We start from the raw sequence: 23,704 nt of genomic DNA, 5'->3' as shown, positions 1-23,704 counted from the left end.
TACAAGGGATAACAAAGAACAAAATTCTTTATGTAGTAATGTGAACCCATACAATTATATATTTGACAAACATTATCAAATAACAAAAATCACTCGTCGGATCAAGACATACGCACATATTGGTGATGATCTATATCTGTATTGTATAGATGCACAAAGAAAGCTTCGTTAATTCCAAGTTTTCAATGACTATCTCATATACAGCTGCATATATGCATGCATACACGTGTTGTACGCATTTAAGTCCGTACGTTACGTATACTGTAACGATAGTTGGATATAAACATGTTTCAAAGGTATGTAAAGCAAGGGACAAGCCAGGCTGTGATGTTCCTAATCATCCTTCTTACGAATCGGGATTTTGACTTCTTTTTTTTTGGATTTTAATTTAATCTTCTTTATATGGCCGAATAATCAATGATAATAATATTAATTAGAGGCAATTATTGATTCGTTTTATTTTCTTCTTAAATTGCTTGGTTTCTCGTAGGTTGGTATTTTCCGCGTTAAAATGTTACCAGCAATGTAAAGGCAAGGAAACGGCGCGTTCAATCGAAAGATCCAAAATTGACTTGTGTAGGAAGTAGGAACCACTTTTTATCGTCAAAGTTTTGATAGAGAAATCGAGAAAAAGTCAGATTTTTCATTTTTACTTTCTTTCAAAACTGAGTTATAAACACGACACTATGTATATAGAAATTCGAGCTTAAAATGAAACCAACTAGAGCGAGGAACCAACCGCCAATTCTTACTACGAAGAAAAAATGGTGTTCAAAATGAACAACACTCTGAATATATTAAAAGTTTTCAGCTAACTGAAAACCTTTAAAAGTTAAGGATATCCTCAATCAATCCCAATCATATGAAAGGTATATATATATATATATATATATATATATGTTTATGAACGTTTACATTTAGTATATATTGTTCTAACTAAATCCATAATTTGAAGTATATACTAAGTAGAATTTGTTTGTTACTTGTACATGTAACGCCAGAGACAAACTAAAAACCAAAAAGGTTTTCCTTCCGTTTATGTTTGACGTTTGCATTTGTATTTTGCCATAAAAAAAAAATTAATAGTAAGAAGAAATTATATTTTAAAAATGTGGTGTTTTTATATAAAAGAATAATAATTGTTTTCCCTTGTAAACCAAATCGCAAACCAATCAACTGTTTTTGAAACTGACGAGGCTATAATGGGGGATATTTTACTTGTATTTTATCTGCAACAATAGTGTATGCTTGACCTTTTATGTAATAAGTTCATATAAGGTCTTAACTCTTAGGGAAGGATAGCACCCCCGTGATGGAGGTCGTAGGGTTTGTATGATTGTGTACACTGTACAGTCTTTTCATTTCACCTAACCCTATTGTGCGAGACAGATCATACCTACCTTACGCATTACGCTTCTACTATATTTATACCGATTTTTTTACTAAAATATTTATACCAAATTACCAACCAAATTATATGTGTATTTCAACTATAGCTTATTGCGTTAATACATTCGAGGTGAGTTAAACAAAAAACTTATTATAATGAAAAAAAACTAGAAAGTAAAATACAAACTACATGTCGTTGTTTATTTATATATATGTGAACCTAATTTAAAGCCAATGCCAAAGCACATATAATAGGCTTTCGATTTTTTATATATATATATATATTATGGCATTGTATCTTTACAACCATTCGCATTTGATTTTAAATAACTAAATGATTATAAACACCACCAATAGTAAGATAAAGATAATTAGTGCTGAAACTAATTAATCATCCGTATGCATAGACCACTTAGATGAAAATTAGATTATTAATTATTAAAAACCCCTCGAAACTATCTGAAGAGACACATAGAATGGCTCCTTGGCATATGATTAAGCCCCTTTGATTTATCTTCTCATATATATATAGGCATATGTTACACTTCTTATTACATGCACACACCCACATCTTGTATTCAATTCCTATACACACATCTGCACTTATGTTAATGGCAACACATATCGATATAATCCAAAAGCTCAATGTATATCCAAGATTTCAAAACCAAGACCAGAAAAAACTAATCACTCTCTCCAATTTAGACCGTCAGTGTCCGTTACTCATGTACTTGGTTTTCTTCTACAAGAAAACCACTAGTGGTGACTTTGATTCGGTCTTTTCCGACCTCAAACTCGGGCTGGAGGAGACTTTGTCTCTTTGGTATCCCGCTGCTGGTAGGTTGGGTTTGGACGGTGATGGCTGCAAGCTCAACCTTCGGTGTAATGGAGGCGGCGCAGTCATAGTGGAGGCGGTGGCGACAGGTGTGACATTGTCAGAGCTTGGTGACTTGACTCAGTACAATGAGTTTCATGAGACTTTGGTTTACAAGTCTTCCTTTGATGGTGATTTCTCTGTGATGCCTCTTGTCGTTGCTCAGGTAAATTAACCGTAAATAGTACTATACTTTATTTTCAGCAATAATTGTGACCTATAAAAAAATATAGGTACCTACTTTTTGATTTTTTGCCAACATATTAGTGTTAGTATTTTATGTGTATATATCAATGTTTTTTTGGGGGTCATCTCGTATACACCAATGTTTATATACGTACTTTCCTGGATGTGTAGAGTTTTCATCTATATATGATTCATGCCCAATTAGGATAGACCTACACACAAGAATTAGTTATAATTTTGTTCCAAAAAAAGAATTAGTTTAAGAATTCTGAGATCGAATTCGACTTAGAACGTACGTTCATGTTAAACAAGGCCGTTTATAAGCAAATATTTTCGTCAAGTCTAATTTAGATAAAATTTATGTTTTAAAAGTTTAGGATGGTTTCTTGATTCTGTGTAGGCCAAGCTAATATTCCATGTTACACCGTTAAGTACTATTATTTTAGGCAACCACGCAAGATAAGTTTAGGTGACAAGATTTGATGTTAACTGTTTTGATGTTATGTCGAAATGTAGGTGACAAGATTTGCATGTGGAGGGTACTCAATTGGAATCGGTACAAGCCACTCGCTATTTGATGGAATCTCAGCTTACGAATTTCTTCATGCGTGGGCTTTCAATTGTCACAGTAACAACAAATCCAGTGGTACGAATACTAATGAAAAGGATAATTTGGTCAGCAAACCGGTTCATGATCGAGGAAATCTACTGTTTAGCGAGGATGGTATCCGAGCATCCAAGGCTGTAGCCATTTATCATCTGTACCAGCTGATCAAACAAGCCATGATGACCCATCAGGGGCAAAACTGTAATTTTGAGTTACCAGACTCCAGTTTTGTGATCAAAACCTTCGAGCTTAACGGTGAAGGGATACAAAGCATGAAGAAAAAATCAGCAGATGGATTCTCGTGCTCCTCCTTTGAGTTTCTTGCTGCTCATTTGTGGAAGGTAAAATCAAGAACGTTATTTAACATATCCTTTTCACTAAAGTTCTTTATATTAGGTGGATAATCAATAAGTGATATGATTTTTTTTCCATGAAATATTAATGTGCTTTTTCAAATGAAACCACAATAAATAAATTTTATTTGAAAAAATAAAACGCAAACGGAATGAAAGAACTTAAATGATGTTTTGAGTTTGCGTCTAAAATTTGTCAAAACGTTTTACATAAAATGAATCTGTTATTTTTTGAAAAATTGAAATTAATTGAAGCCATTATAATATACATTAATATTAATTCTACGTATTTATTTTCTTGTAACCAAATCGTATATGTGTTTTGCAGGCAAGAACAAAAGCTTTAGGGTTGAGGAGAGACGCCATGGTGTGTTTGCAATTCGCGGTGGACATAAGGAATAGGACGGAGCCGCCACTGCCGGAAGGATTTTCCGGCAACGCCTATGTTCTTGCCTCAATGGCAACAACCGCCGGAGAATTACTCGAAGAACTAACACTCGAGTCAATAGTCAACAAGATTAGAGAAGCCAAGAAGTCAATTGACCAAGACTACATCAACGCTTACATGGAAGCACTTGGAGGAGGTGATCAAAGAAATGACGGAAATCTCCCTCCTATCAAAGAGCTAACCCTAATATCCGACTGGACAAAAATGCCATTTTGCGATGTTGGCTTTGGCAACGGCGGCGAACCGGCGGATTACATGGCACCACTGTGTCCTCCGGTGCCACAAGTTGTTTATTTCATGAAGAACCCTAAAGATGCTAAAGGGGTTATTGTAAGGATTGGTTTGGACCCACAAGATGTTAATGATTTTGCAAATCATTTCCTTGGTTATTAATAGGATGATGTGATAATTAATTAGCAGAATCTTTGTTAATTACTTATGTTATATAAATATATGATGATGGCTCCACTATTTGCATGCGTGCGCTAAAGACACTTTATTGTAATTGGTTTATGATGGATTTATAATGACATCTCTATGCTTTGTGTATTTGTCGTTATCACTTTATATTCTGAATAAACTCAATTTCCTTCCCGAATTTCTGGATATAAATTAAGTATATAAAGTAATATACTTTTATGTTATCTTTATAGACTTTTTCCTTAGGTCCTTAATGATGGGTGGTTGACACTGGACACCTAGCCAGGCTTTTCGGTATATATGGGTTCGATTTACAATGCCCCATGGTTGAGACTTGAGATAGGGTACTTGTTAAAGAATGTTCATAGTTAGTTATCAGATTAATGTTTTAAAAACTAATTAAGATTTTTTTTTTTGTAGTTGATGTGACCAAATTATTCGAGATAAAAATTCGTTTTCCATGTACTGATAAGTAATGAATCCTAGTTTCCTAGTGACAAATCAATTTGCATGTAATTGATATGATATACAAATCTTTTTTGTTTTGGCTACCGCTATATATAATTTTCATATTCGTTATTGAACCATGATGGCTGACATGTTTTTTTTTCTCATAAAAAAAAATGTTGTTAACTAATAGGCAGAGGGCACTATATAAAACAGAGCATTTTACACAATTTACTATTGTTTGCTACATTGGAGAATAACTACAACTTCTACATGTCCTCTTCCTGATGTAAACACTAAAACACGTATTTATTATTTCTTCTCTTTGTACGTACTTTCAAAGTCAAGTTTCAACGCATGAGTTTGGTTCTACTTCATGATGGATAATACCACTCTTTAAGACCATAACCGCCAAATACTTCCGACTTTTCATAGTTTGCTAACACAGATTACGAAGATTTTATAATAGCAAAGAGGGCATTTTGAATTTATTTATTAGATTATTCTTCTTCTGGATCTTCCTAAGCTGTTAAAATCAGTGAGGAAACTTGTAATCAAGAGCTTAGAGTCTCCTTACACAAAAAAAAAAAAAAAAAAAAGACAGAACCAAAGATAATAATAATTGATTGTGTCTGGATAAAAACACTTTCTCATGTTGGCAAAGAAAAGGTGGGGTTCTCATATGCATGTTCTGTGGGAGTTAAACCATCCAAACCCCAAATCTCCTTCCCCGAAATCAGCTTGGCTCTGTTCCTGTTACATTGAAATAAACAAATGTTAGAGATCTTCAAGTGAAAAATAGGCTACTTAAATGCTTTATATATATACCTGTGTCATCATGGAGTTGACGATATCATCCAAGGAACCAGCATCTGAAGCCATGAAACCGCTCTCTACCTTCTGTTGTCCCATGACTAAACCTTCCTTTGTATTGTTACTTGTCAACTGTTGAGCATCTGTCATTGGTCCTAAGTTGTTTGCATACTGCTGCTTTATCTGTAATGGATTAAAAATCTCTGTTTGTGCAGAGTTTGACTGTCCGAAATCCGTGTTCCTGCAGAAAGATGTCGGATTTGTATCCACGTTTGTGTTCATTAGCGGACTGGCTGAGTCGCAGAACTGGTTCCATTCCAAGGCGTCTGGTTTTGAATGAGCACCACTCTGTGGAATGTTGGTTGATGACAATACAGCGTTTGACCAATCTTCAAGACGCTTGTTCATCTCCAAGTGAGGAGAAAACCCTGGGATTGAGGATGGAGATGATGACTGCAGGTGACCCTCAAGAACCACTGGAGAGCTTTGTTGTGAAGTAAAGCTCGGGAAAGTCTTGTTGTTCTCAATATGAAGCCCTTGTAGTGGCGGGATTGGCAATCCCTGAAGTATGTATCCTCCTCCATCATTGTGGTTGCGAGGAAGCGATGATGAGACATGTGGGAACATTCCTGCAAGGGAGTTTAGGCGACCAAGAGTCCTATTTGAAGGGTACTGTCTCATGGTTGCAGCTCCACCATGGAACTGACCGGATCCAAGAGGTATTGGACGGTGGTGGTGGAAGCCGCCAAGTCCTTTGAGAGAACTCATTTGCATGAAATGTGAGTCCATGGCCGCCATGTTAGCTTGTTGATTGGTTTCATTAGTTATTTTCTTCAAGGCGGAGCGGAATTTCTGCAACCAAAAGACATTACATTTGTGTTAATGGGATTCATACTAACCAATGGATCAAATCAGATGAATCATACTCTTGTCTCTCTCTCTCTCTTGCTCTCTCACCTGAAGGTGGCTCGCGACATTCTCTCTTGTGAGCTTTTCAACATTCATCAGATCAAGAATCTTCTTTGGTACAGCTTCTGCATCATTTTATAACTCAAGTCAAGAAAACGATTATGCAGAGAAGCTAAATTATTATAAAACTAGAGGTAGAGAGATCAAGAAACATTACTCTCAACGCCCAAATGATCAACAGCAGCTAGGAACTTATTGTGCAGCTCGCGCGTCCAAAGAACACGAGGCTTCTTTTGAGCCGTTGGATCATCGTTTTCAATCCCTCTTTCTTCATCTTCTTCTTCCTCTTCAAACTGATCTTTACGTTTTCTGTTTGCTTTTACGCCGTTCTGATCAGAGTTTCCCTCAGATTCACCATTACTCAAGCTGCTCTTCATCTTCTTAAACTTGCCTTTTCTCACCACGTGTTGCCATATGTTCTTGAGCTCCTCAATTCGAACCGGTTTGAGCAGATAGTCGCAGGCACCGTGCTTGACTCCTTTCATCACATACTTTGGATCGCTATGAGCAGATAACACTGCAAGCATCAATCATCATGTCAAAGGTCAAAACTTTCTCTCTAGGAAACATGAAAAAGAAAGCAAAGAGAGGAACTAAAACAAGGCAGGGGGATTTCTCATACTTATGACAGGTAAGTCCATTTCAAGACCAACGAGCTCAAGCAGCTTGAAACCATCCATGTCTGGCATGTCGACATCGCTAATAACGAGATCAAACTTGTTCTTGTTCTCCCTCAACAACTTCAGTGCCGTCTGTGCCTGGTCCGTTGTTGTTACTGCACATATAATTACCCCCAAAGTCTCAGTTTTTACAGAGCAATAGACTCTTTTTAAATTCAACAAAACTATCAAAAAATAAAAGTTGAAAGTTAAGTCAGAACCAATGAGCTTTGTGACACATGCCGAGCAATCAAATCTGTAATATTTCCCCAAAGTCTCAGTTTTTACAGAGCATAAAACTCTTTCGATTTCAACGAACTCAAAAATAAGTAAACTGTTCCACCAGTGAGATTTGTAACACAATTGGAGCAATAAAATCTGAAACTTGTGATTTGTGTAGTAGCAAATCCAGATAATTGGTAGAACTTCATATGGTGAATCTAACTAAATCTTAATTCGATTCCTCACACCCATCTCTAAAAACATATAAATCTACAGAGGAATCGATTTATATGGTTTGACAAAAAAAAAACAAATCCGAGGCTAAATTTTGTAGCATAAGTAGATAACCAAATCCAAACTTAAATCAAAATCTTTTAAGAGAGAGAGAGAGAGAGAGAGAGAGAGAGAGAGAGAGAGAGAGAGAGAGAGAAGGAACCGTGATATTGGCAGCGATGAAGCAAAGTCTCGAGAATACGGAGACAAGTTTGGTCATCGTCAACGGCAAGAACTCTCATCCCCACTGGAAACTGGTCTAAATCTTGTTCCACAGTCATCGTTAAGAGATTTTTCGACGAACCTCAGAGACAAAAGTTTATGAATTCAAGTAGAAAAACAACGTTGGAGACAAATAGAATTACTTGTAGTAGTGGATTATATAAAGATTCAATGTATGGATGGACTAAGAAAGAGATTTGATTTAGAGAGAGAGAAAGAGACAATAGTATTAAGAAAGTGTGTAATTTTTTTTGTTTTCCCTTCTGGCAAAAGAGAATCTAAGCTATATATGGTTACTGAAAACTCTCTGATGATCATAAAAACTTAGCCAATTAACTCATTTTTGGAATTTTCTTTTATGATTTTTTTAAAGCTTTCCTAGTTTTCGAGAGTGGCCCCAAAATAAAGAAAAATGTATTGCCATTAGAAAACAAAAAACATTTTCGGACGAGAATCTGTTAGAAAATTCAGTAGACCGATCGATCATTTGAGCGTGAGAATCACGCGCCTCATGGAGCGGAGCTTTATCATTGGTTTTGGCTTCTTTTGACTGTCTGGGGAATATTTATTTCGGCTGAGAATCCAAAATCAATATTATGACCTTGTCCGGTTCGATTTCAAGAGTCGGTTCGGTTCATAGGAAAAATCCTTGATTAGCATTTAAGAATATAATTGTCCATTCAGATTTTTAACTATTTTGGTAGAATATCTCACTTTCGTTTTTTTGCTTAGAAAGTCTAGGTGGACTGGTAAAACCGGTGTGTCTCAAACCAGTATCATAAACCGGAATATTCAGGTTTCGTTATTTACACCATTCACAACGTCTACATGCCCCTTGGTCTAAAATTACAGATTTTTTTTTTTTGAATTTTTCTTACGACTATTTATTATTGGATTATTTTTTGGATAATGATGTTAATTAAGAAGGAAAGAAGTACACAAATGGGAAATTATTTATGTAGATGATTCTGTATATCATCTAATTAAGTTAAGAGATATGTTTTAGATATTGTGCAAAGCATTCCAGGCAGAAAATTGAATTTTAGTTATTACCATAATTTGAAACAGAATTTACTACATTCCTATATCTATGTCTTTCGATTTTAATGGAAAAAAAAACGAGTGTATGGCAAAACGGATTTACCATAGTAATTAATGCAAATTAAGGTAGTAAATTTTTTTTTAATAAAAAGTAAACGAGCTGAGATAAGGACAGGCTTTAGGGAAAGAGCATGGTGAAAGTTGGGAAGTGCGAGACACGCGTGAGCGTGCTTCATGGCTTTTTCCTCTTTCGTACAGTTTCAGAAAGATTTAGGAAGATAAGTATCCCTTAATAAACAACTAATAATGTTTAATGCCGATATTAGACACACGTGGATTATATTACACTCTTAACATAGTATGAAATTATAGAAACAAAAACTTTTATGAAGAGAAAGATGTTATATGGTTCAGCATGTTTACAATTTAGCAGGTTCCGTGCAATGATTTGATGTCAACATTAAAGCATTAAGCACGATATTTATCCATCGCCGACCAGTGTATCGTATGCCCTAATTAAATTTTGAAGTCAACAAAATAATTTGCGGTCGCAAGTTTTGTTTATATATTTAGAAAAAATATGGAGTATCATTTACTGATCAGATAGTGCATTCAGCTACTCTTCTTGTTGCTATTGCTATCTAAATTTCTTGAATCGTGATTTTTAAATTCAAGTAAATTATTTTCAATAGACAAAAAATAGAAGTTGGGCAGCAAGGAAAATAAAGATGAAAATCTTAAAATAATTACAAGAATTTCTTGAAGTTGAGTCCCATCCACATCCTCAGCCTACAAGCTTGGTGGATGCAAAATAAGATCCCAATGATTTTGATACACTTTATGTATTGAATTTGAATTTATTAAAACAATCATATTGTATGCTTTCTTTCTTGGATTGACAACCTTGCGTGTTCATTTTTGTGCCTCTCATTTCCTCTCATTATGTATCGGTTTGTAGATGTGTAATAATCTAGGGCAATCTCTTTTTTATATTAAATGCTGTTATCAAAAGTTTGAATCAGCAATCTTAATATTTCTATAGTACCACAAATCAAATAATTTCTACGTTTACGAAAATTTTCTATAGGAAACGGACCTAAATTTTTAAGAACCCTTTGTAAAGTCAAATTTTTATGAAGTTGTGAATTTTTAAAACTATAATGTTTGTGTGTATTTTACAGTAATTCTCTCGATGCTACTGAAAAGTGGAAACATTGTAAGAAAACACAATCACATCATCTACAGACAAAGAAAATTGAGTTTTAGGAAATGATAGTATTACCTAACTTAAACAACAATTTAAATAAATGTGAAACTGATAATGAAAACTGAAACTACGCTATCATTTTTTTCTTCTACATGTATTCGCAAGTATATTAAAACTAAAACTAATAATATATATATCAAATTAAAAGATTAATATTAAAACTTTTTATTGTTTCTGTTAAAATTCAGAAAAATTGCAACTCTATCTGTCGAATGAGAAAGTCTTGATAAACCAATAATAAAAGAAAACAGATATATCAAGATTTTACTTTCTAAAAAGAACATCAACATATGTTCGGTGCAATGCATTGGAAAATAAAAGACAACTTTCTGATACGAATTACTATCATTAGTCACCCAGTTTTTAAAAATTTCAGTTGCATATGACATTAGAGAAATTAAAGAATGGGTTTTCTAGAAGATACATGTTATGCACCAAATCTGTGAAGATTCTACTTCTTATACTTATTGGAAGTCACTTGTCATTAGCTACTGTCATTGGCTAATATAGTCTCATATATTATAAACAAATATATTCACATTTAAATATTAGAAAGAAGATGCATAACAGCAACACTTTGGTGTTATGTTTAAGAAAAAAAAATGTGAAGAGGAAGATGCTGATAAAGTTTAATAATACAAGAAAGAGAATAACTAATAATAAATGGAGGAGAAAATCAAAATGAACCTAAGTTGAGGTAATCTTGTCTCCCACAAGGGCTAACCTCAACCGTCATTAAAATGCTTCTTGTTCGGTTGCTTCCTAATCATTTCCTACTCTATTACTCTCACTTATTTATATCATCCACGTCCATTTTAGAAAAGCCATATATATTTCATCATGAACCTTTTGTTCGTTCATTGCTCGAAATGCATTTGTCGTTGACTATTAGATCGTCGTGTTGATAAAAGCATGAATAAATTCTGACTGATTACTGATACACATACTTAGCTTCAACTCTATACTAACGGTAGTGGAAACTGGCTGCAAATCCTAGTCCAAAGTCTTTCCACTTCATCTTCCAAATTTTGTGTGTATGCCTGTTGCCTGATAACGTTGCCATGATCACTTACATTTCTCATTACTCTATAGGTTTTCACTTTTCAGTGTATATTTTGTAATGAAATATTAGAAACGTATGAATGTTAAATTAGAATTAAATTTAAAAATATGGACTAACATACTCTACTTATATATTTTTGAACTAATATATACTTAGTTACAGTTACACAGCCTAATTGTCTCAGACTCTCAGCTAGCCACGTAGAAGGTTTTGGATGGAAGCGCAATTACTTAAAACTTACGAAGCATATATCGAACAAAATCATTAAAAATGGGATTCTGTGGTGAAAAACAAGAAAACTCATGTTTTGTTTAATTGGATTAGCTTCCTAATAAATAATATCGTCACTGAACGAATTCAGTGAACTAGCTTCCAACTTATTCTTCTGACCATTTTTTAATTTGTATATTACAAAAACTTCCAAACAAAACAAAATTACAATGTACATTATATTTTTCTGCATTTTTAAGCTTATCATTTCCGCAAAAGAAACTGGACAGCGCGTAGTGGAGTAATATACAGAAACATTTCAGAAATTTATCCTGCTGGAAAATTGGCCCAAGTTATTCATCTAAGGCCCAATTCTACGTTTTTATTTCAGACAAGCAGTCAAAACTGCCGCACCAATTAATACAGTAAGCATTATGCACCTAAAGACAAAAGTAGCTAAACCCAATGTTTCTACTTATACTGATAACAATATAATCAAAAAGATAAGACAACAAAAATATTCATGTTTACTTAGCGATGAATGAATCCAGCTTTCTCAACCATTGTATAAGCTCAATCCTATCCTTATTCATCATATATTCATGCAAGAAGAAACAAAGGTCCCCGTCGACTCCTCTTACTCGCAAAAACTCCTTAATCGCTGTCTGAAATTCATACTTCAAACTCCTGCAACGAAACAAAGGTCACACACGTTTCAGTAGTTGCATTTTTAACTAGCAATTTCCTCTACGCGGGATCTTACTTGGTGTATCAACAAAATTAAGAAAAACAAATCTAATTTCATGTATAAGATACTTAAATGCTTCACTCTACAGTTAAAGTGATTCAAGAAAGCAGACACAAGTTTTGTACCCGAATTTGGGTCCCATGTAAGGCTGACGAGTGATTTTGTTGCGTCTAAGCATGTAAAGCTTCTGAATTTCAATCCGGTTAGGCCAGACGGAGCAGAGGAACTCGATGTCTTCACTTCCATCAGCTTTGGAAATGTCGACAAGCAAGCTAATGTGGAGACGGAGATCGCGCCCTGAAGCATCTAAACCGGTTCTTGGAAGAGTCATAAACCCATCAAACATAGTTGCTTCCATTTTGATTGTCTCGTCTTCTCCAAACTTCCCTTTCATCACAATGCATTGTTCACGGGGACAATCCTCAACAGCAAACGATTTGAATTCAGTCGCTGGCTGCATCATTTAAAGTGAAAAATTCATCATCATAACGAAATGAACCAGCATCTCTGCTCTTCCCATTTGCAAAAATCTAATTTGATTAAAAAAAAAAACTCTAATTTCTTGATGCAAAAATCAGAATAAATTGATTCAGATACAGTGATTCTTGTCTTTGTTAATGTCTCCCTCATCAATCTACTTCACTAGAACAACAGAATTGTCGAAACTAAGTACGCATTACAAAACCTAACACAAGGGGGATTAACGGAAAGTAACTCTCTAACACTTCAATTCATTTCCCAGATAAGAACTAATCAGATCCGAAATGTAAGATTAGTATATAAAAACCGATTTTCCAGCTCTGTAGTCTGGATAATGATTTTGACGAAAAATCGGATAATACCTGATGCGGAGGAGCATAGTCCGATTGATATTCGATCTCATTTCTTATGATTCGAAGGATGTTGGACCGGAAGGGAGAATTCGCCGTCGCGATCGCGGCGTAGGATCGCCGCGAAGGGAGAAGTGAAGTTGAGGTGGTGATGTCTTGTGATTGTAACGGAGATTTACATCGAGCCCAACAAAATAGTGATCTTGAGGAAAGAAATGGAGAATGACATGGGGAAATGCGAGTTTTCTGAAGAGTACGGAGCAGAAGAGCCATGGAGGTTTTCATGTTCGCTGATGTTAGGGCTCTTCGAAACAAAAGGTAGAGCTAATTGGGATGGTAGGAATTTGAATTGAGCTGAACCAAAATAAACCGAATCGAAATAGCAGAGCTAATTGGTAGGATAATGCTATTTACCATACTAATATTTTCGTTTTTAATGCATTTATATTCATAAAACAAATAATCAGTTAATACTGTTTTGGCGTCGACTTTCCCAGGAGAGGGGAAAGAAATTGACGAAGACGAACCTTAATTCGAGTCTTTGCAATCACCGGATCGAGATCCTAATAATTTTACGTCAATAACCCGATTCTCCGTTTCTCAAAGCTCTCGATTTTTTTGTCGCGATGAATTGAGTCGTAAAAACTAAGAGATGTTTTGCAGAAACGTCTCGGTGAGGCGGAAGAAGAAAGCTGGTTCGGTCCCTGTTCGTCTCAATGTTTACGATTTAACACCAATGAATGTTTACGGCTATTGGCTCGGAATCGGGATCTATCACTCTGGTCTTGAAGGTAAATAATTTGGTTTTTTTTTTAATGATCTTTGTGTGTGTTTTTCTCCAATTCCAAATTCTGGGTTTGATTGTTCTTGACTTCCGATCAATAGAAACGGAAATCCTTTGACAGTCTGGTTCGATTTTCTCACTGAATTGGGGGAATATAGCTAAGAAATATTATCATTCCCGTTTCTGTATTGCCGCTTGGTTTCTAAGAAAGTGTTGAAGGATCGGATCATTTTGGATCAGAAATTAGAAGTGATCAACTTTACTTAGGGAGATGAACAAGATATTTTTTTTGCTGTAGAATTGACTTTTGATCCTCCTGGAATTGACTTGAAAAGTGTGAGGATAAATGTGATATCTCAATCTGGATTTTTGATGATAAGAACGTAATCTGAAGTTTTTGTTGTTGTTTTCTTGGTTGAATCAATTGCGCAATAAGTTGTTGTTAAAAAAATCGGATTTTGAATGTTTCTGTTGCTTTCATTGATCAACGGATCAAGAACTCATTTGTTCTTTCTTGGTTATATGTTGTTTGTAGTTCATGGGGTTGAATATGGATACGGGGCACACGAGCAACCAAGCAGTGGAATTTTCGAAGTGGAGCCAAAGAAGTGTCCTGGTTTCACCTTCAGGAAATCGATTCTGGTGGGCGAAACAGAGATGAGGGCGAAAGAAGTTCGAAGCTTTATGGAGAAACTATCAGAAGAGTATCAGGGAAACAAATACCACCTCATCACAAGGAACTGCAACCACTTTTGCAACCATGTTTGTTTAAAACTAACTCAGAACGCAATCCCTAGTTGGGTCAATCGGCTTGCTCGCTTAGGTAACCGAAACTTCCTCATCATTGAAATGAATCAGAATGTTTCAGGGGATTAAAGAAGTGAATACTTTTTTTTTTTATCAACTGTAAGGTTTCCTCTGCAACTGTGTTTTACCGGCTAGCTTGAACGAGACTAAAGTGAAGCGGGTAGGAAAAGACGGGAAGCTCTTGGAAGGAGAAGATAAGAAGAGGAAGAAAAAGAAGAAGAAGAAGGCGAGAAGCCGGTCAGGTCCTTTAGCTTCATCTTCGTATTCTTCTAACTCAAGATTAGATGATAATATTCCTTCACATATCAGATCAAGATCAACGGGTGATCCTCCTCCTTCTTCTTCTTCTTCTTCTTTTTGTTCTCTGACAAAACAACGAACGGGTGATCCTCTTCATTCTTCTTCTTCTTCTTTTTGTTCTCTGACAAAACAAAGACATCAAGTTCCTCCTGTTCCATCTGGAACTCAAGTTCATAAAACTCCAACCATAAGCGTTCAGACATGATTCTATTTGAATATTTGAACAGCTAATTATAGTTGTATATGATTGTGAGGGTGTTTTTGCCTTGTGCTTTATTACAAGTTACAATTTATCCTCTGTTTTTAGTCCTTTTGGGTTTACTTTGTATAATGTGCTTATAGGTGAATCATGAAGTCCTTTTGGGTTTACTTTGTATAATGTGCTTATAGGTGAATCATGAAGTGTGAATTCTACATTTCTTTTTGTATATTTATTGATGTGATTTTCGAAAATTGGACTAGTTACTTGTTTAATGTCATCCAAATTACTTGACCCAAATTTTAATGGGCCTTAGCCCTAGGCTTTATAGTTTGAAAATCACATGATCACCCACTATAAATACTTAACAGAGTACACTTTTCCGCATCTACCTTAAAACCCTAATTCCCAGTTTCTCTTCACCACTGTATATTTTTGCTCATTCTCGTTATGGTATTTTTATTTGTAGAATCAGAATGGAACTTTTGATTTCCTCATTTCGATGATATTCTACTTCCCACTCGTATTCTGTCTAATTGGCAGCATCACTCTCATAGATCTGACTCACTTGATTTAGTTGTTTAATTGGTGATGATACGATTCATGTTGATGCTTCTTTCTCAAATTTAGTTTTGAAAGTGTTTTTCTTTTTCCTTTTGGAGCGTTACGAAAATCCCTACGATGACTTTTTATGAGTAAAAAATGTTAAAAGTAGTCTGATCTTATTGATGAAACTTTCAGCTCTGAGGGATTTTTAACTGCTTCTTTCTTTGTTCTTATATGATTATGAATAATTTGGTGGGTTTTGGTTTGTTTGATTGAAGGATACAATATGAATTTGTGTTGCCTTTAGTTGCATCCCAATGATGATGAATAATGAAAAAAAAATGTTAAAAGTAGTGACTGATTATATCTTGACGAATAATCAATACTGAGGGATTTTCAACTGCTTCTTTCTTTGTTCTTATATGATTATGAATAATTTGGTGAGTTTTGATTTGTTTGATTGAAGGATACAATATGCATTTGTGTTGCCTTTAGTTGCATCCCAATGATGATGAATAATGAAAAAAAATGTTAAAAGTAGTGACTGATTATATCTTGACGAATAATCAATACTGAGGGATTCAGCTATTATTTTTCATCGGTTTTTTTTCAATATTTCATCTTTTGTCATTTAATTGAGACGCATTTTTTGTTGCATCACTGATAAAACCCGAGAGAAGTAGGTGACCGATAACTGCTTGACGAAAATCTTCAGATTTTGAGGTGGTTTATTTTCTTCTATCAAGCTTTTTCATTTTCGTTTCCTAGAATGTTCAAACGCAAATTATTTGGGTGCTTCTTTCATTAAATCTTTAGCTTCTGTTTTCTAATTCCAAATATTGTTCCATTTGTTTTTATTCATTTCTTGTGTACAATCAAGATTCTCCAATGCTATGCTCTAGATAGTTTCTTTGGAGTGCTTGAACGAATGAGAAAAGAGATTGATAAAATTGAATGCACAGATTCAGTTGTGCCCCGCAGATATATGATTCGGTGTCGAATGTGATCACATTTCTCAGTCGAAGGAAAAAAATTTCATTTGCAAAACACTTGCAAATGTGTGATCCTACGCTCTGCAGAATCAAGCTGATATTGTAATTGCTCGTCCAAGAATGTTTCCCTTTCAAATTTATTTCCAGATCTTCTGTGATAGTGTGATTGGATTGTTGTAATTTAGATAGACGATCTCCTTTTAATAAATGAACCTTGTAGTTATGTACCAAAACGGTTTATTTTCACGCATACTGTATATTCGTCAAAGGGTTGAAACTTGCCAAGGAATTTTAAATTTTCTGAAAGTTATAAGTTGAAAAGTTGTTTTGAAATTTTGCGTTGACGTTATAGAATAGACATTTACTAGTTAATAATGTTTTTGAAGCCAATGTATAATGTAGGGGTTTTATCTTGACAAACTTGTAACTCAAGTACCCCTCAAACAACATACCAAACTATATTTTTCCAAATTCATGATAAAAGTTTGTTGCTAGGCGCTTCTTGTTCTTTGTGTATCGACATCTTACATTTTGTTTAACCAGATTAGAAAATCGTAATTTAGAAAACCTTTTAAAAATATTGAGTTGACATAGGAGAAGAGTGTATTGATAGTAGATATCAAAATCTGTTGTAATATCATCAGAACTAAATCATAGAAAGAACAATGAAGAAAATAACCCTCACATTGATGGATTTTTTGGTGGGTAGATTAGAACAAGAAGCGATAATGACAATATAGATTTTTTTTTTATGTGTAATTGAAAAGAATAAGGTGGACATATAGAAAAGAGAGATGCTAGATTTTTTCATTACAAATGATGAAATGGCCCTTTTTTTGTAAATGAGTTAAGAACAACCATAAAAAATTGAGCTTAGTGGGCCTCAGGCCGAAACAAAATATTCGAAGCCTTAAAAGATATCAGTCATATAAAAAGCCCAGCCTATACTTGGCTAGGGTTTCGTGTTATAAGTTAAAGAGGTTAGTCGCCACTTCTCCTCGTTTAGCTTCGCTCCACAGCTGCAAATCGCACGACTTCAAGATGGTAAGCCTCCCTCTTTCGTGATTCTCCATCCTTATGTCAATCAATCGTTGGTATCTCCTGTTAGGATTGAATTTAGAGTTTGATGTTTGGTTAGAAAATCGAATGAAATTACTGATTTTGATTTCTGTTGCTCTGCGAATAAAATGAAATGTTAACAGCCGTCGCACAAGTCGTTTATGATCAAGAAGAAGCTGGGCAAGAAGATGAGGCAAAACAGGCCTATTCCTCACTGGATTCGTCTTCGTACCGACAACACAATCAGGTTCGACAATTTCTGTTTTTTTTTGCTTCCCGATCTCTTAGTTAGAAATGTGTAGTTCTTATCGTGGGTCAATTTAGAGCAGAGACAGTGAGTGATTTCTGAAACCAGAAATGTTTTTTGTGAGTGAGTAATGAAACTAGAAATGTTTGTGTTCTAATGGATTCTTGTTTGTTTTTCAGGTACAATGCCAAGCGCAGGCACTGGCGTAGAACCAAGCTCGGATTCTAAGTGCAAGCTTTTTCTAAAAGATTGTTCTTTTCTGTTGGGTTTAGCTTTTCCCCAACTTTTCTGGAATTAAGTTATGAAATTTTCACTTCTCTGTAAGACTTTAATCTCTTATGATTGATGTTACCAAAAATTCTATCTTATCATTGATATCCTCTGTGATTTAAGTATCTTGTCTCTTTGTTATGGTTTTAGACTTCTGAATTAAAGAAAAATATCCGTTTCCTTTCACTAATCTGTGGCAGAAGCTTTCGAATATCTTATATCAGTCTGATTTTTGATTGGTTCTGATTATGTAATAGTTAGCTCGTAACACCTTTGTCTCGGTTTCTTTACATATCAGGCGATGTAGACAATATCAGAAAGATAGCATTACCAAACACAAATTGAGTTGAGCCGGATACTATGAAATTATAAAAATACAACGTTATACTTAGGTCAAGAAGCTAAGTAATAAGTAAAGTTCTTCTATAACTCGATGGGAGTCTCCCAATACAACAATGCCTGTGAAACACAAACAAATCAAAAGGTTCCTCGACAAAATGTCTAGCAATGGTGTGAGCTAGCTTATTAATTTTTTAGCCATCTGGTTACAATCAATATCAAGACGAAGCAAAAATCAAAGTTTGTTTCTTATTGTCATCCTACTGGGATGGAGAACTCAGCTTACGTTATGGTAAGAGTCGATGATTGCATCAGCAAGGTACTCGCATTTCGCCAGAGACAATCCGGCCAACGATATCCTCCCGTCTTTAGTCATGTACACATGCCACTTGTTCGTCATGTTATCGCTCTGCTCGTTACCAAAAAGAAAAGATACAAACTTCAAGACCCCGAAGTCTAAACAAAGCCAAAGATATGAATGAATCTGAGTAGTAATCACACTTTGAGCATACCTGAGCTTTGTTGAGGCCGGTGAAAGAGAACATGCCAATTTGCTTCAGAATGAAGGACCAGTCCTTGCCGCTCTTGTCTTTTGAAACAAGGCTATCGTACAACTTCTGTCTCACCGTCTTTATTCTTCCCGCCATCATTTCCATCTCTGCTTTCCATTCACCAAACATAGCTGCATCGCCCACGACGTTGGCCACGATCCTGGCTCCATGAACTGGTGGGTTCGAGTACATAGGCCGAGCAATCCTTTTCAACTGGCTCTTGACCCTGAAAGAAAGCATTGTTACTTGTAAAGTTTCTGTAATCCCTGTAGCTAGATATGGTTCTTGACGCTAAAAGGCAATCAATAGACAAGAAAACCGGAGTGAGTTTTTACCTTGTAGCAGCATCGGCTGATGAGCACACGACATTGATTGCACCAATTCTTTCTGCATAAAGACCCAAATTTTTACTATATGACTGAGCAACGAAAAACTCCATTCCCCGGTCGGCAAATAATCTCACAGATGCTGCATCTTCATCAAGGCTTCCACTAGCAAAGCCCTGGAAAACAGGTGCATATAAGTTGATACGTATCCGCTTTCAGAAACTCGGAATAGTAAGAATGTGAAAGTACCTGGTATGCAACATCGAAAAATGGGATATGGTTCTTTTCCTGAATGACATCAGCAATTTTTACCCACTGTTCTGGTGTTGGGTCAATTCCAGTTGGGTTGTGAGCACATCCGTGAAGCAAAATGAAAGATCCTTCTGGAGCTTCCTGTACAATTTACAAAGCAGAGATTGTTTTTGGATCGTATAAAATTCAAAGATTGAGTAACTAGGAAAGCAATGTTGATCAAGAACAAACGAACCTTTATATCTGCTATCATCCCCTCAAAATCCAAACCAATTGTTTTTGGATCATAGTACCGGTATTCAGACCACGGAACTTTGGCATCGTTGAAGATATTCTTGTGATTACCTGAAGTAGTAGTAGTTTTAGTGTCAGTAGATAAAAGCTGTTGCATATGAAAGAGAAATACACAAATATATATATATATATATATATATATATATATATGTATATGGTCAAGGCAATGCACCCCATGTTGGTGCTGATATCAGAACTTTTGCTCCGGGAAAATATCGCTCAATAAGAGCCGCTGCTAATCGCAGTGAACCTGTTCCGGAAAGACCCTGAATCGTTGCTACCTGGTGAGTTTAGAGCCAAAGGAAATGAATTAGCTAGAAAAGAGAAAAGTGAGATTACTTAAGTCATAGCTCAGAAACAGTAACATCAAGAGAAAACATAAACACAAGATGCATACATACTTTTTGTTCTTTAATAACAGGATGACCAGCTCCAAACAGCAGTTCAGCGGTGGCCTTGTTGAATGCTGCCAACCCCTCAATTGGGAGATACTGCAGTTTTCATCCAAGTGGAGTAAAATTCAAGCATATATGATCTAATTGCTCGTATAAACATTTTCAGGTAAAGTAATCTACCTCTTTGTTATCTCCTCTCTCCAACATCAAATTCTCCGCCTGTAAAGAAAAATAGTCAGGAGATTCATTCACATGAAGCAATCTGACAAAACTAATAAAAAAACATGAATGAAGATGAACATGAGCTAACAAAATCCAACCTTTTTAACAACATTAAGCACATAAGGCTGGAGTTCCTCAGTTCGATAAGCCCCAACACCGAGATTGAGCTTAAGCTCGTTAGTGTCTGCTTTGAATGCTTCGCTGACTCCAAGAATAGGGTCTGGTGGAGCCATGGTTATACCCTCAAAACGAGAAGGCTTGACTGCAACCGTCATAGTCACCCGGCTAAATGACTGAAACCAAACCCAATCTCTCAGATACGTTAAGACAGATTTACAAACTACACTTGCTACACTAATAACATTATCTGACTCTTTAAGATTATCTGATAGACTATCTAGCTCCACAGGAGTTTTGTTCAGCTCTAAAACGTCGTCAGATTGTTTCATATGGTTCAGGTTCGAGCAATAACAAAGTGAAGACACAGTACCTTTGCTTTCAGGAACGGGTTCGAACCGGAAGTTCCAAGTTTTAGCTTATCCTGTTCAAGTTCAATCGAAAAAACAAAAATCAAGATCGGCGGTTTATTCATTGCTCCAAAGGAAATTAGTAATACGAACAGAGAAACAGAAAACAAGTACCTTGTTAACCTCGCGCGGTAACAAAGAAGTAGAACCGAGAGATAGCATTGACGAAGCCATGGAATCGCTACGGAACAAAAAGCTGCACAGATCTCAAAATCAGTGAACTAGTACGAGGATAAGCCAATTCCGACAGATATATGACGATGATCCACAGAAGATAATCACAAAAATTAAAGGGTTCAGATAAGGAGATTTTGAAAACAAAAATTCCTTTTTTATTTTGACCGAGCTGATTTGTTACCTGAATTTGGTAAGAATCGCGCGATTTCGAGACGATCAGATCGAGATTAAAGAAAGAATACGGATCAATTCACCTAGAGAGTGACGACGATATGTACGAAGAAGATGTTCTAGGCTTGTCTTGATAGGGATAAAATGGTCATTAGATAGTGTTCAAAAAATCTATAGGCCTAGAAAGTACACACAGTGGATTCTGGATAGTGGTTGGATGACTTTCTATAAACACTTCAAAGCTTTTGTCAAAGAGATATTTGTTAAGTTAACCCATAATTATTGAATATATTTACTTGGTGGAAAATGTGTGACAACAGAAATTTATTATATAAGAGCAATTTACAGATACAGTAATTAGAAGTGAATACCCATGGGAAACTTCTGTCCTCACATTTTTACCCCAAGAGTTCTCAAGTAACCAGATCAATCCCTATATATAAGAGAAAGAACCATTGTATTTTGCTTTAGGAGGATGACTGTGTTAACCGGAGAGTCCCTCCCAGCTCTACCGGAACCAGTGGAACAAGTGAGTGAAGAACATCGGTTATCAACGGTCTGTAACTCGGTTCTGGCTGCACACAAAGCACTGCCACTGCTGCTACCTGAGGAAATAGTTTCCGGTTTGATTCTCGATTCAACAATAAATAATAAGCATTCAATTGGTTTTAGTTTCGGACATTTTTGCTAAAGTTTAACCAGAAAAGATTATTCAAACCTGGTATAAATGCTTATGATCCATTGTATCTTTGATAACTGGATCCACGATTTTGGGAAGCTTCGATCTATCCGTAAGTTGGGGCATTGCCTGCAAAGTTTACACGCATGAACCTATCACCTATATTGCATTCTATTGGTGTACTTAATGGCAATAAGTAACATTGACCCAAACCGGACTTACCCAAGTGACAAGAGATTGACATTGAACCGAACTCAATTTCTCAACCGGCCGTCTTCCTAGCAAGAGTTCAAGTAGAACCACCCCGAAAGCGTACACATCACTTTTATCCGTCAATTTTCCTGAGCCACCATATTACGAAAGATATAAACATGTTTTAAATGAAACAAAGTCGGTATAGCCGTAATTTAACCGGTAGTCCCCGTTTTGGCGACCCAGCAACCGCTATCGCTAGCCAAATAATGATATTCCCATGTGATTAGTTGAAATAAAAACATCAAAATGATTTGATTTACAATGACAATTTCAGACGTAATAAACACAGAAATTTAATGTTTATGGGGTCACATAAAACACACATTATGATAACTATGGGCTACACAAATCTAAACTCATGATAATTGATAACGAGCAAAAAATAGATGGAAATGTTGATGTTTTACCATCTAGGAGATATTCTGGAGCAACATAACCAAGTGTCCCGGATAGTTTAATGTTGCTCTTGCCGTGCACCCCGACCGTTACCGCAAGACCGAAATCCGAAATCTGAACGTTGTATCGTTAGAGACAGAAATCAATAAAAGAAAAATATGTTTTGAATTGTTTGCTGAAGCACAGACAAATGATTCTTGAATTCAAAGAAACAAGAACCAAGATTTAAGACTATGAATCATGTTTGGTTAACTCTAGTTTGGTTTGGTTTGGTCCTGGTTTCTGGTTTAGTCGTGGATACAAACTCCAAACAAAAAATCATCTTCAATGATTTAAGTTAAATACCTTGGCGTTGAAGGAAGAATCAAGGAGAATATTAGACGATTTAATATCTCTGTGGATAACCGGAGGACGACAACGTTCGTGGAGATACTCTACACCTCTGTTTCCAAACAAACAATAAACGGTTTACTTAAACCGTGATTACTTAACCAATAGACTAAAACCGGTAGAGGGGATATTGTTAAATGAGGGCTCTTGATTGTACCTTGCTGTATCAAGAGCAATCTTCATCCGCATGTGCCATGTTAAAGCCGATCCCCGAGAAGGTCCTTAACCATTAAATGATGCAAACAATCATTTTTTTATCATTACATATAGAACAAAATTTATTTATTTCATGTGGTCACATGATCTGTTTTCATCTCACCATCTCTTTTATACAATGCAATTAATATAACTCATGGACTATAACAAGATCATAATAAGAAGGTAGAAGAACATGTTCTTTTTTACCGTGTAACTGTGCATCCAAGGATCCGTTTTCCATCATCTCGTAGACGACAAACTTTGAGCTGATTTCACTTCCATATCCC

General features: G+C 35.7%; 7 protein-coding genes and 3 non-coding genes across 10 annotated transcripts in view; 6 read left to right on the top strand and 4 right to left on the bottom strand.

The window, feature by feature from the left end:
• The first annotated feature begins 1,994 nt into the window (after nt 1-1,994).
• LOC18030269 (brassinosteroid-related acyltransferase 1) lies at nt 1,995-4,316 on the top strand. The gene is made up of 3 exons (XM_006412474.2): nt 1,995-2,429; nt 2,966-3,397; nt 3,738-4,316. Exons 1-3 carry the CDS (start codon nt 1,995-1,997, stop codon nt 4,248-4,250), a joined length of 1,380 nt encoding a protein of 459 aa, XP_006412537.1. The 3' UTR covers nt 4,251-4,316.
• An 889-nt stretch (nt 4,317-5,205) lies between these two features.
• On the bottom strand, nt 5,206-8,080 carry LOC18030268 (two-component response regulator ARR10). Its single transcript, XM_006412473.2, is given in 7 exon segments — nt 5,206-5,443; nt 5,445-5,477; nt 5,553-6,389; nt 6,495-6,571; nt 6,664-7,023; nt 7,129-7,281; nt 7,824-8,080. Coding segments are annotated over 7 exon segments (1,647 nt in total). The 5' UTR covers nt 7,942-8,080; the 3' UTR covers nt 5,206-5,374.
• Nucleotides 8,081-11,830: 3,750 nt separating this feature from the next.
• LOC18030267 (uncharacterized protein At2g39795, mitochondrial) lies at nt 11,831-13,378 on the bottom strand. The gene is made up of 3 exons (XM_006412472.2): nt 13,054-13,378; nt 12,337-12,665; nt 11,831-12,150 (listed from the first exon to the last, which is right to left on the bottom strand). Exons 1-3 carry the CDS (start codon nt 13,324-13,326, stop codon nt 11,991-11,993), a joined length of 762 nt encoding a protein of 253 aa, XP_006412535.1. The 5' UTR covers nt 13,327-13,378; the 3' UTR covers nt 11,831-11,990.
• Nucleotides 13,379-13,491: 113 nt separating this feature from the next.
• On the top strand, nt 13,492-15,350 carry LOC18030266 (deSI-like protein At4g17486). The gene is made up of 3 exons (XM_006412471.2): nt 13,492-13,832; nt 14,361-14,648; nt 14,737-15,350. The coding sequence occupies exons 1-3, from the start codon at nt 13,694-13,696 to the stop codon at nt 15,135-15,137; spliced, it is 828 nt and encodes a 275-aa protein (XP_006412534.1). The 5' UTR covers nt 13,492-13,693; the 3' UTR covers nt 15,138-15,350.
• A 452-nt stretch (nt 15,351-15,802) lies between these two features.
• LOC112082607 lies at nt 15,803-15,884 on the top strand. The gene has a single exon (XR_002897272.1). It is a non-coding gene; the product is annotated as a small nucleolar RNA R21 (small nucleolar RNA).
• A 103-nt stretch (nt 15,885-15,987) lies between these two features.
• Nucleotides 15,988-16,072, top strand: LOC112082606. Its single transcript, XR_002897271.1, has one exon. It is a non-coding gene; the product is annotated as a small nucleolar RNA R21 (small nucleolar RNA).
• Nucleotides 16,073-16,175: 103 nt separating this feature from the next.
• LOC112082605 lies at nt 16,176-16,259 on the top strand. Its single transcript, XR_002897270.1, has one exon. It is a non-coding gene; the product is annotated as a small nucleolar RNA R21 (small nucleolar RNA).
• Nucleotides 16,260-17,614: 1,355 nt separating this feature from the next.
• On the top strand, nt 17,615-18,377 carry LOC18030265 (60S ribosomal protein L39-1). Its single transcript, XM_006412470.2, has 3 exons — nt 17,615-17,713; nt 17,872-17,975; nt 18,155-18,377. Exons 1-3 carry the CDS (start codon nt 17,711-17,713, stop codon nt 18,201-18,203), a joined length of 156 nt encoding a protein of 51 aa, XP_006412533.1. The 5' UTR covers nt 17,615-17,710; the 3' UTR covers nt 18,204-18,377.
• Nucleotides 18,378-18,586: 209 nt separating this feature from the next.
• Nucleotides 18,587-21,693, bottom strand: LOC18030264 (aspartate aminotransferase, chloroplastic). The gene is made up of 12 exons (XM_006412469.2): nt 21,510-21,693; nt 21,266-21,347; nt 21,115-21,165; nt 20,723-20,917; nt 20,583-20,621; nt 20,409-20,498; nt 20,180-20,288; nt 19,949-20,058; nt 19,711-19,854; nt 19,471-19,637; nt 19,097-19,361; nt 18,587-18,993 (listed from the first exon to the last, which is right to left on the bottom strand). Exons 2-12 carry the CDS (start codon nt 21,323-21,325, stop codon nt 18,862-18,864), a joined length of 1,362 nt encoding a protein of 453 aa, XP_006412532.1. The 5' UTR covers nt 21,326-21,347; nt 21,510-21,693; the 3' UTR covers nt 18,587-18,861.
• A 74-nt stretch (nt 21,694-21,767) lies between these two features.
• LOC18030263 (probable receptor-like protein kinase At1g80640) overlaps nt 21,768-23,704 on the bottom strand; it is a 3,333-nt gene continuing 1,396 nt past the window's right edge. Inside the window, exons 4-10 of the mRNA XM_006412465.2 lie at nt 23,625-23,704; nt 23,377-23,440; nt 23,175-23,271; nt 22,841-22,943; nt 22,401-22,519; nt 22,218-22,307; nt 21,768-22,104 (exon numbers count right to left, since the gene is read on the bottom strand). The exon at nt 23,625-23,704 is cut by the window's right edge and continues 12 nt beyond it. Coding sequence (XP_006412528.2) covers nt 21,967-22,104; nt 22,218-22,307; nt 22,401-22,519; nt 22,841-22,943; nt 23,175-23,271; nt 23,377-23,440; nt 23,625-23,704 — 691 coding nt within the window. The 3' untranslated portion in view covers nt 21,768-21,966. The remainder of the gene's footprint in view (nt 22,105-22,217; nt 22,308-22,400; nt 22,520-22,840; nt 22,944-23,174; nt 23,272-23,376; nt 23,441-23,624) is intronic.

Source organism: Eutrema salsugineum, unplaced genomic scaffold, assembly GCF_000478725.1.
Source record: "Eutrema salsugineum unplaced genomic scaffold, Eutsalg1_0 scaffold_1, whole genome shotgun sequence".
Classification (NCBI taxonomy): domain Eukaryota; kingdom Viridiplantae; phylum Streptophyta; class Magnoliopsida; order Brassicales; family Brassicaceae; genus Eutrema; species Eutrema salsugineum.
This window is presented reverse-complemented; position numbering and strand designations above follow the sequence as displayed.

Bases quoted from the DNA above. Each gene is read 5' to 3' on its own strand.
- LOC18030269 (XM_006412474.2), top strand. From the start codon at position 1,995: ATGTTAATGGCAACACATATCGATATAATCCAAAAGCTCAATGTATAT. The intron at 2,430-2,965 runs GTAAATTAACCG...GTCGAAATGTAG, and splicing joins TGCCTCTTGTCGTTGCTCAG to GTGACAAGATTTGCATGTGG. The intron at 3,398-3,737 runs GTAAAATCAAGA...TGTGTTTTGCAG, and splicing joins TTGCTGCTCATTTGTGGAAG to GCAAGAACAAAAGCTTTAGG.
- LOC18030267 (XM_006412472.2), bottom strand. From the start codon at position 13,326: ATGAAAACCTCCATGGCTCTTCTGCTCCGTACTCTTCAGAAAACTCGC. The intron at 12,666-13,053 runs GTATTATCCGAT...TAAATGATGCAG, and splicing joins ACTATGCTCCTCCGCATCAG to CCAGCGACTGAATTCAAATC. The intron at 12,151-12,336 runs GTACAAAACTTG...GTTTCGTTGCAG, and splicing joins TACATGGGACCCAAATTCGG to GAGTTTGAAGTATGAATTTC.
- LOC18030266 (XM_006412471.2), top strand. From the start codon at position 13,694: ATGTTTTGCAGAAACGTCTCGGTGAGGCGGAAGAAGAAAGCTGGTTCG. The intron at 13,833-14,360 runs GTAAATAATTTG...TGTTGTTTGTAG, and splicing joins CTATCACTCTGGTCTTGAAG to TTCATGGGGTTGAATATGGA. The intron at 14,649-14,736 runs GTAACCGAAACT...ATCAACTGTAAG, and splicing joins CAATCGGCTTGCTCGCTTAG to GTTTCCTCTGCAACTGTGTT.
- LOC18030265 (XM_006412470.2), top strand. The intron at 17,976-18,154 runs GTTCGACAATTT...TTTGTTTTTCAG, and splicing joins CGTACCGACAACACAATCAG to GTACAATGCCAAGCGCAGGC.
- LOC18030264 (XM_006412469.2), bottom strand. From the start codon at position 21,325: ATGGCTTCGTCAATGCTATCTCTCGGTTCTACTTCTTTGTTACCGCGC. The intron at 20,289-20,408 runs GTATGTATGCAT...TAAACTCACCAG, and splicing joins CTGTTATTAAAGAACAAAAA to GTAGCAACGATTCAGGGTCT. The intron at 19,362-19,470 runs GTAAAAACTCAC...GCTTTCTTTCAG, and splicing joins TCAGCCGATGCTGCTACAAG to GGTCAAGAGCCAGTTGAAAA.